We start from the raw sequence: 11,023 nt of genomic DNA on the forward strand, positions 1-11,023 counted from the left end.
ACACAAACCGAATAACAAACATACTGCTGATTCGAACGATGCAATAATAGTGGTATTTGGTGCCACATCATCCACCCAAGGTGTGTAGATTACTGTAGGCTATAGGTTTCTCCGTTTTTAGCTGTACTTCCGGACTGAAAATATATTTCTTCTGTTGAAAGGCAGTGTGAAGGATATGATATGCTCAGCAGGGTAAACGATCAAGTATATATTTTCATGGAGCTACTCAACCAGGACAAGAGAGAAAAACCTCAAATGGAACCATTGAAATCAACGACAAGGCGTAAACACAACAAGCAAATCACCAATAGAATGGGCCCCTTTTATTTATCTGCACCTGTGTATCATCTACCAATGCAATGTGTCCCACCAGAGCCTTTCTTCTTCATTTACATCTACAATGCCGTGTGATCCTTAATCTGCGACCGTGTAGCCCATGCAATGTACTCCCTCCGTCCCAAAATTCTTGTCTTAGATTTGTCTAGATACGAATTACTAATACTAAAACATGACTTGATACATCCGTATCTAGACAAATTTAAGACAAGAATTTTGGGACGGAGGGAGTACCTACCATGACCCAACGCACTTCCCATTATACTTTTTCATTCACCCTGCCACTGTCAACTACACTGCTTTTACTTGATTTTCAAGACAAAAACAGCAACAACTGGATAAGCTAAACCCGCAAGGGCACGCCGTGCCTCTGCGCTGCTAGTAGTAGTTCGGGACAAACAAGTAGGAGATGAGCGGCGGGCCACGACACAGAAGGTAACCTTGAACAGGGTTTAGAGGGCCATAATCCTAGTAGTAAAATACACAAAAGACAGGCAAAAGAAGGGACATACCAAAACATAACAGTGAAACATGATAATCCACTACTCCCCTCAATTGATACCCAGCACTATTTTCAGTTCATACAGCTTCCGTGCAACATTATGCCATATGAATTACCATATGCAGAGTCAGCTTCCAAACAAAAGAAGCCAACACGCTTCCCATTATACTTCTCCATTCATCTGCCACTGTCTACTACACTGCTTTTACTTGATTTTCTCCAGACAAAAAAAAACAGCAACAACAACGGGATAAGCTAACCAACTGCAAGCACGACCAAACAGATGACGACTTCAGTAAAATCCCAAGCCCCCAGCCACAGCCAGGCAGACTCCTAGCACACGCCAAGAAAATAAGAAAGCAGCTAACCAAGCAAACAAATCTGGTATCACAATAAACACTTCCTACATAGCTCAAAATTTTGATAAATTCCGCACCCACCCAGATGGAAATTTTGCGTCACCGGCATGTCTAGAACAGGGTCTCCAGACAATGAAGAAAGGAACTCGAGAACAGGTTCTAGAGGTCCGTAATACTCACCCAACTTTCCACAGGTTATGATCATAACAGAAGACAACCGCGAGCAACAGAAAACAGAAGGTGGGTACTACAACCGACATAACACATATAGTTCATACAGAGTTTTAATAATACAGCTTGTATAATAGACAAGCCGGGTAGAGTAGGCGGTGAGACAATGAAGAAAGGAACTCCAGAACAGGGTCTAGAGGGCCATAATAATCCTAAAATAAATAAAAGACAGGCAAAGGAAGGGTCAGACCAGCAGACATGATAATCCACTACCCCCTCCACTGATACCCGGCACCAATGGCAGGTCATACAGCTTCCATCCATGCAACCTCATGAAGAAACAATCATCATGGCGTCGTCTTCTTTAGGATCCTCAACATCTTTAGCATGCTTCTTGCTAGGGCATTTCATCAACGGCACCCCTGGTCATTTAGGCATTTGCTGTGTACCTGGCATGTCAAATTCCACATGTCTTCAGTAATAGTTTGGGAAAGAAGAAATGGTCCACAAACAACCAGCGCTAACACAAGCATTAATTATTCTATAAAACTCTCCATGCGGAAAGACTACTGAAAAAGCCCAAACTTGATAAGCATGTGCAACGCTCGCCCTATAAATGAATTACTACATGTCACGAGATTAAGTGTGAATGGCTGTGGTGAGAAATTCACAGTTAGCAACCCCCTCCCCCTAAAAGAATTTGCTGGCATTTGACTTGATGGATAGTATTATGACCTATGGTATCTAATTTCGGTGGGTTTATCCACCCTAAACCCCACACTGTCAATGTGTGTGAAATGATGCTGCCGTCACCCACTCCACCAAGAAAAGAAGAACATGCATGAATCTGGTAGTTTAGCATGTATCGTTGGAAGTAACAGACAGCAAGGCAGGGGTTACAGTGAGTTACCTGGCGCGGGTTGGAGATATGCAGAGATCCTACTTGCGTCGTAGCCCTCGGCTACACAATAAGTCCTCTCAGCAGGGAACTCCACCACCTGCTCAGCAGTCTCGTTCTTCATGTCAACAGCAAGCACCCACGCTGTGTGTTGGCTTGGGCTGAAGTCAATCTTGGCGAGGAAGTAAACAATGGCATCATTCTGCAGGCTGAGTGTGGGGAGGCCAACGAAAAGAGACGACAAGGTTGGGAAGGTAGCGACGCTACCAGCCGCATCAACCTTTATATGGGTGGAATCGAGCTGGCATTCCATGTGCCATTCCTTGGGCCAGGACCGACGGCCCTTCTTGATGCTCCATGCTGTGGCTATCCAACGACTTGTGTCGGGGTGATGCAGGATCGCGACATACTTGATGGTGTTGCCAAAGACCGCAATGTCGCGAAGAGACCTTGGATTGATACCCCCATCGCAGGGTTCGGTCGGCAGCTTCAGGTAGCGAAGCTTGGGGCGTTCGGCGAGAACGTCACAGAAGACGATGTTGTACCAGAGATCCACCCAAGCCACGGTGCCATTGCTTCCTCCGATGGTGAGTGTCTTGCTTGGGAGGTGGTGGTCTGGATATGATGAACCCATCACCACCGGCTTGTTGCTCCAGGTCTTGATAGCAGAGTCATAGATGCAGATGTGAGGAGATTTACCCCAGAAAATGTAGGATTGTGCGGCAACGACGAAGTCGGCCTCGGCCTCGGCCTCTCCATGTACATGGGGGCGTAGGCTGACGTGCTTGCTGGTGTTTTTGGAGCTTTTGTTGGGCTTGCGCATGATGGCGAGCGAGGGCTCGCTGAGTCGGTGTTGGAAGCCGGGTTGCGGGAGTTGGTGAAGTTTGCGGGCGAGGGCGTCGTAGACGAAGTATTGGCAATTTTGGGGACGCACGCGATCGGGCGGATAGACGGGGTCGACGGTGGCGACGCATAGGAGGGCGAGGCCGCCGTCGGTCTCGGTGGCCAGGATGGAGGGCGCGACGAGGAACTCGGTGTGGTCCATGTGGGTGGCGTGGACGCAGAAGTAGGAAACGAGCGGCGGGGCGACGGCGCAGAAGGTGACCTGGAGTCGGCCCCTGAGATTGGGGGGCCCGGCCTCCATATCGATGACGGCGGTGGTGGCGTTCTTGCGGTCGGCGAAGTAGGCGCGTGGATCGATGAGGACGAAGGGCGGCCGCTCGCCGCCGCCGTCGTCGTCGGGGTAGCCGTAGGCGGGAGGAGCCGGTGGCCACTGCATGTCCTCCTCTTCGCCGCCGCCGTCGGGATAGCCGTAATCGGCCATCGGATCCCAAATCGATTGCCTTGTTCAAGCTGGATGGATCACAAATCGTTGCTTCGTCTCGGCGGGTGTGTGCGTGGATGGATTTATTGGGTGGATTGACAGCCGCCACTTTGGGCTGCAACTTGGGCCACGCCCCAGCCCAAAGTGGTAAAAAGAAAAACATAGGGGATATGGTTCGCCCTGGGCTGCGGCCTAAGGTCGGAGGCCCAAGTTGCAGCCCAAAGTGGCGGCTGTCAGGAGGAGGAGGCCCGAATAAAACCCTAGCCCCCAGCAGCAGGAGGCCCGAATAAAACCCTACCCTGTTGTGCATAGTTGAAACACAAATAGATGGTAATAGGGTAGAAGCTTTAGCTGGTACGTTGGGTTATGATAATGCATATGCTGTTAGTAGTCAGGGCCGAAGTGGTGGCATTGGTCTGTTTTGGAATAATTCAATAAATGTTGAGATTTTTGGTTACTCTGATTATCACTTGGATGTTTTGGTCGAGGAACAGAACCAGGATAGGTGGAGGCTGACATGTGTATATGGGGAAGCACAAACAAATTTGAGGCACCAAACCTGGACAGTTTTGAAGAATATCAGTACTTTGAGCTCCTTGCCGTGGTTGTGCGTGGGTGATTTCAACGAAGTGTTACGTCCGGAAGAGCATGCGGGGGTTGGGCAGCGGAGTAATGCTCAAATACAAGCATTCCGAGATACTATAGATATTTGCATGTTGCAAGATTTGGGCTACTCGGGGCACTTTTGGACCTTTGAGAAAAAAGTTGTTGGAGGAAGCTACACAAGATGCAGGTTGGACAGAGCATTAGCTAATGCGGGATGGATGAACAAGTTTCCTATGGCCTCGGTTTCACATCTCACATGCGCCACGTCGGATCACGCACCGATTTTGGTGGAGTTCGGAGATACAGATCGGTTGCAAGCACAGAAATCTTTTAAATACGAGGTGATGTGGGAATCACATGAAGGTTTTAAGGATGTGGTTCTAGCAGATTGGGAAGCTAGCCCTCCATGTCTGTCGGTGGAGGATTTGAAACAAAAACTGCAAACCATCTCACAGGGCCTAGTTAAATGGAGCAGAGACACTTTCGGCAGCGTCCGGAAGGAAATAAAGAGGCTTAAGAAGGAGTTGGAAGATCTGTGGGCCGATCCAGCAAGGATAGCTCCCTCACATAATGAGTTGAAAATAAACCAAAATTTGATCGAGATGTATCATCGTGAGGAAGTTATGTGGAGGCAAAGATCCAGGATAGAATGGCTCACTGCGGGCGATCGCAACACGAAGTTTTTTCATCTACGAGCCAGTATCCGAAGGAAGAAAAACATGATAAAAGCCCTCCAAAATTCCCTCGGGGTAGTGGTTGATGATCCGGCTGAACTACGGGCGTTGGCCAATGAATTCTATCACAATCTGTACACTTCGGAGGGTGTACAAAACATGGATGCAGTACTTGATCATGTTCCGAGGAAGGTGTCAGCAGAGATGAATGCTTCATTGTGTGCCCCTTATACGAATGAGGAGGTTAAGATCGCCCTCTTTCAGATGTTTCCAACAAAAGCGCCGGGGCCCGATGGTTTCCCGGCTCATTTTTACCAAAGACACTGGGATGTGTGTGGAGAGGAGGTAACAAAAATTATCTTGAGTATTGTCCGGGGGGAGGAGAGTCCGGAATGCATCAATGATACGGTTTTGGTGCTCATACCCAAGGTAACAAGCCCCACTGCTTTATCTCAGTATAGACCTATCAGTTTGTGCAATGTGTTATACAAGATAGCATCCAAGGTAATTGCAAATAGACTGAAACTCATTCTGCCAGACATTATCTCTGAGGAGCAGTCCGCTTTCGTTCCCGGAAGGTTAATTACTGACAATATAATTTCAGCTTATGAGTGTCTGCACTTTATGAAGCGGTCTAGATCAAAATCAAATAATTTTTGTGCACTGAAATTGGACATGATGAAGGCCTATGATCGGGTAGAGTGGACATATCTGAGGGCTATCATGACTAAACTTGGGTTTGCAGGACAGTGGATTGATACTGTGATGAGCATGGTGTCTTCGGTATCTTTCTCGGTAATGTTCAACGGAGAGAAGCTCGAATCGTTCCAACCATCGAGAGGAATCCGACAAGGAGATCCAATCTCCCCCTACTTATTCTTGATTGCAGCAGAGGGCCTTTCGTGCCTCCTTAAATCAAGTTCTTCGTCATCGTTTGCAGGTATTCAAGTGGCCCCAACGGCTCCCACCGTTAACCACTTGTTGTTTGCAGATGATAGCCTGTTGCTATTCAAGGCCAACGTAGAGGGTGCAGGTGTGGCATCAAACTTGCTCGAGACCTACTGCGCAGCTTCGGGGCAGAGAATCAATCATGAGAAGTCTTCAATTTTCTTTAGTAAGTCGTGTCAGGCCACGTTGAAGGAATCAATAAAAAACACCTTGCATGTGCACAAGGAGACTTTGAATGAACGCTATCTAGGCATGCCAACCGATGTGGGACGTTCGAAAAATGGCACGTTCAAATACTTGAGAGACCGGGTGTGGGAGAAGATCAAAGGATGGATGGAGAAGCTGTTGTCCTCAGCAGGTAAAGAAGTGTTAATCAAGGCTGTGGCCCAAGCGATACCAGTCTATTCTATGTCCTGTTTCAGGTTGCCAAGAGGCCTTTGTGAAAATATAACCTCAATCATACGACAGTTTTGGTGGGGAAGCAAGCAGGGGAGAAGAAAGCCCGCATGGGTGGCTTGGGATATTATGACAAGCCCGAAGAGTTTGGGAGGATTGGGATTTCGGGATATGGAGATCTTCAACTTAGCTCTACTAGCACGGCAAGCGTGGAGGCTGCTAACGGGGGAACTGAGCTTAAGTGCCAGGATTTTAAAAGCTGTTTATTTCCCGGAGGTTTCTATTCTTGAGGCGGAGCTTGGGTCACACCCTTCTCAGGTTTGGCGCTCGATCATTGACGGTCGGGATGTTTTGATACAGGGTACTGTGAAGAGGATTGGAGATGGCGAGTCCACTTATATCTGGAGACACAATTGGATACCGAGGGAGGGAGTAAGAAGACCTATCACATCGCTAACGCAAAACCCTCCGATCATGGTCTCCGAGCTTATATATAGTACCACGGCATCGTGGAAAGAGGAGCTGATTCGAGCAACCTTTGCTCGGTTTGATGCCGACGATATTCTGAAGATACCACTGTGTACTCGCAAGGTTGCGGACTTTTGGGCTTGGCAGGAAGAACCAAGAGGAAATTTCAGTGTTCGGTCCTGTTACCGCATGATCCTCAGAACAAAGCATGAGCGGGAGGCCTGGCTGAGCGGAGAAGCGGGAACTTCTATTGTGCAGCAGGAGGCGGACAAGTGGAGTACTATTTGGCACATGCAGGTTCCATCGAAACTACGCATGTTCGTTTGGAGATTGGCGAGAAACTCCATGCCCACTATTGATTTACTCAAACACCGCAATATGGCCACCGAGGACAAGTGCCCTTTGTGCGGGGCGGTTGACTCTTGGAGACATGCACTCTTTATGTGTCCGATGTCAAGCAGCGTTTGGGCCTTAGCTCCGGAGGAGTTGGTTCATCATCTCGTGGACAGAGTGGAAGAACACCCCAAGGATTGGCTTTTTGCTATGAGTGGAGTGTTGAACGGAGATATGTTTGCACACATGATTGTTATTATGTGGGCAATTTGGCGAGCACGAAGAAAAGCGATCTATGAGGACATCTTCCAATCACCGCAATCTACTTATGGATTTATCACAAGCTTTCTTGATGACTTGAGATATATTAAGGCAAGTGAACCTCGGAGGACCGTAGTCAAAGCTGCAAGACCAACCCAGTGGCAGGCTCCAGCCACGGGATGCGTGAAGATCAATGTGGACGCGGCCGCACCAAGGCAAGCCCGTTTCGGGGCTGTGGGTGCAATCTGCAGAAGTTTAGATGGTCTGTTTTTGGGAGCTTCGGCGCTGATCATAGAGCATATTGGGGACCCGGAAACGCTGGAGGCCATGGCGATCAGAGAAGGCCTTGCACTTGCGGAGGACTTGTACCAAAGGCGCATTCATGTTGCATCGGATTGCAAGAAGGCAGTAGACTCTCTGAAAAAGGAGGACGCGTCTCCATATGGTGCTATTGTGCATGAAATATTAAGCCATTCTGCAACTTTTGATATGTGTAGGTTTAGCCATGAGTTTAGGAGCTTAAATTATGAAGCTCACAACTTAGCGAAGCATGCTTTATCTTTCGGGGGTGGCCGCCGTGTATGGTTAGGCCATCCCGGAGATCTTTCTTTCGTCCCTGTAAACATTGTGACGAATCAATAAAAAGCTTCGTGTGTTGTCTCAAAAAAAAAAACCAGCAGGAGGCGGCGGAGGCCTGCGTTCATTGATCCCCTTTGACCCCGACTCCCACTCCAATTCGATTTCATCTTCCCACCCAACACGGATCGATCGTGCCAATCCACCCAATAAATCCATCCACGCACACACCCGCTGAGACGAAGCAAAGATTTGTGATCCATCCCGCTTGAACAAGGCAATCGATTTGTGATCCGATGGCCGATTACGGCTATCCCGACGGCGGCGGCGAAGAGAAGGACATGCAGTGGCCACCGGCTCCTCCCGCCTACGGCTACCCCGACGACGACGGCGGCGGCAAGCGGCCGCCCTTCGTCCTCATCGATCCAAAGGCCTACTTCGCCGACCGCAAGAACGCCACCACCGCCTTCTGCGATATGAAGGCCCCCAAGCTCAAGGGCCGACTCCAGGTCACCTTCTGCGCCGTCGCCCCGCCGCTCGTCTCCTACTTCTGCGTCCACGCCACCCACATGGACCACACCGAGTTCGCCGTATCGCCCTTCATCGTGGCCACCGAGACCGACGGCGGCCTCGTCCTCCTATGCGTCGTCGCCGGTAAGCATCCAACCGATGCCCAGCTTCTCCGAAATCGCCAATACTTCGTCTACGACGCCTGCGACTGCCAACTTTACCACCTCCCGCACCCTGGCCCCCAACACGAAATCAACGGCTTCTCGCTCGCCATCATGCGCGAGCCCAACAAAGGCACCGGCACCTGCAACCTACACCCCCATGGACAGGCAGAGTTCGGTCACTTCGTCGTTGCCGCACAAGCTCGCTTTTTCTGGGGTAAAGAATCTCCTCAGCTCTGCATCTATCACTCTGCTACCAAGACCTGGAGCAAGAAGCCGGTGGTGATAGATTCATCTCCACAAAAACACTCCACAACCAAGACATTCACCATTGGAGGACCCAAGGGCACCGTGGCCTGGGTGGATCTCTGCCGCAACATCATCTTCTGCGACGTGCTTGCCGAACGCCCCAAGCTCAGCTGCCTGAATCTGCCACCGCCCCTCAGGCCCCGCCCCAACGTCGGGGCTGGCGATCCAAGGTCTCATCGCAACATTGCGGTCCTTGGCAACACCATCAAGTATGTCGAGATGCTGCCTCACCCCGACAGAAGCTCCTCTACACACCCCTCCCATCGTTGGGAGGTCGCGGCATGGAGCATCCAGAAGGCAAATCGGTCCTGGCCCAAGGACTGGCACACCGAATGCAACCTCGATTCCACCCATATAAGGGTTGATTCTGGTACCACAGCGGCTGCCCTCCCAACCCTGTCGACTCTCCACGTTGGCCTGCCCACCGTCAGCCTGCAGAATGATGCCATTATTTACTTGCTCGCCAAGATTGACTACCGCCAAAGCGAACACACAGCATGGGTGCTTGCTGTTGACATGCAGACCAAGACTGTCACGCAAGTGGCCGAGTTTTGCGCCGAGAGGACTCTTGGTTTAGCCTTGGGCTTCGACGCAAGTAGCATCTCGGCATATCTCCAAACTGCTCCAGGTAACTGACTGTACTTTATTTCCACCCCTGCCTCGCTCTCTGTTACTTCCAGCGATACATGCTAAACTACCAGATTAATCCATGTTCTTCCTGGTGGAGTTGGTGACGGCATCGTCATTTCACACACATCGATATTGGGGGGTTCAGGGTGGATAATCCATCGTAAGATATGCTAGGTCATGATACTATATTCATCTCAAGACTTGTTTGGGGGGAACATAGGGAGGTTTTGAACACATTATGTTGATATATAGCACTGAGATGGGAGATGATATACATCCAGCTCCAAGTCAAATGCGAGCTATTTGGGGATGCTAACGGTGAATTTCTCACCAGAACAATTCACACTTCTGCTGTGACATGTAATTTAAGATATAGGGCGAGCGTTGCATGCTTAGCTAGTTTGGTCTTTTCTCAGTTGTCTTTTCGCATGGAAATATAGGACAATTGTTGTATTAGCGCTAGTTGTTTGTGGATCAGTTCTTCTTTCCCAAACTATTACTGAAGACGTGTGGAATTTGACATGCCAGGTACACAGCGAATACCTAAACGACCAGGGGTGCCGTTGATGAAATGCCCTAGCAAGAAGCAGAGTAAAGATGCTTGAGATCATAAAGAAGACGATGCCATGGTGATTTTTTCTTCATGAGGTTGCATGGAAGCTGTATGACCTGCGATTGGTGCCGGGTATCAGTGGAGGGGGTAGTGGATTATCATGTCTGCTGGTCTGCCCCTTCCTTTGTCTGTCTTTTGTTTATTTTAGGATTATTATGGCCCTCTAGACCCTGTTCTAGAGTTCCTTTCTTCATTATCTCACCGCCTACTCTACCGGCTTGTCTATAATACAAGCTGTATTATTAAAACTGTTTATGAACTATATATTATGTCAGTTGTAGTACCCCCTTCTGTTTTCTGTTCCCCGCGGTTGTCCTCTGTTAACATCATAACCTGCTGTTACCATCATACCTGTGGAGAGTTGGGTGAGTATTGTTTCTGACATGTGTTGTCAGTGACGCAACATCTCCATTTGGGTGGGTGGGGAATTTATTAACATTTTGAGCTATGTAGCAAGTGTTTATTGTGATGTCAGATTTGTTTGTCTGTGCTTATTGATTAGCTGCTTTCTTATTTTCTTGGCGTGTGCTAGGAGTCATCCTCTGTTTGTTCGTGCTTGCAATTGCAATGTTGTCTGTAATATCCTTGTTTTTTATTTTATTTTTAAAAGAAAGAGAAACTAAACAGACATGTTTTGCAATTGATACTTGCTGGTAACTCTTATTTGTTTCTCATGGAACCAGGAAGGACCCCCTTTTTTATCCAGGTTCACCCTAATAATTGGTTATATTCAACAGTTAGTTATATGTGTAGTTATGCTAGGTAGCTAGTGGTTTCCATGACATAGTACTCCTAGCGTTTTGGGAATTAACCTTGCAGTACAAAACACTATTATGCTCACCAAGGTTAAATTGAGTTATTCAGTAGATGTCATATATCCAGGTTAATTTTATTTGGCAACCTTCGTTGGGGCATTTCTTCGACCAGGTGAACAGGAGGAAAAGTTCC

At 48.7% G+C, this 11,023-nt stretch overlaps 2 protein-coding genes across 2 annotated transcripts; one reads left to right on the plus strand and one right to left on the minus strand.

Moving 5' to 3' along the window:
* Nucleotides 1–1,426: 1,426 nt before the first annotated feature.
* On the minus strand, nucleotides 1,427–3,628 carry LOC119289291. Its single transcript, XM_037568650.1, has 2 exons — nucleotides 2,279–3,628; nucleotides 1,427–1,817 (listed from the first exon to the last, which is right to left on the minus strand). Exons 1-2 carry the CDS (start codon nucleotides 3,588–3,590, stop codon nucleotides 1,795–1,797), a joined length of 1,335 nt encoding a protein of 444 aa, XP_037424547.1. The 5' UTR covers nucleotides 3,591–3,628; the 3' UTR covers nucleotides 1,427–1,794.
* Nucleotides 3,629–7,959: 4,331 nt separating this feature from the next.
* On the plus strand, nucleotides 7,960–10,358 carry LOC119289292. Its single transcript, XM_037568651.1, has 2 exons — nucleotides 7,960–9,460; nucleotides 9,991–10,358. The coding sequence occupies exons 1-2, from the start codon at nucleotides 8,149–8,151 to the stop codon at nucleotides 10,065–10,067; spliced, it is 1,389 nt and encodes a 462-aa protein (XP_037424548.1). The 5' UTR covers nucleotides 7,960–8,148; the 3' UTR covers nucleotides 10,068–10,358.
* The last annotated feature ends 665 nt before the right edge of the window (nucleotides 10,359–11,023 follow it).

This window comes from Triticum dicoccoides, chromosome 4A (genome assembly GCF_002162155.2).
Source record: "Triticum dicoccoides isolate Atlit2015 ecotype Zavitan chromosome 4A, WEW_v2.0, whole genome shotgun sequence".
Lineage (NCBI taxonomy): Eukaryota > Viridiplantae > Streptophyta > Magnoliopsida > Poales > Poaceae > Triticum > Triticum dicoccoides.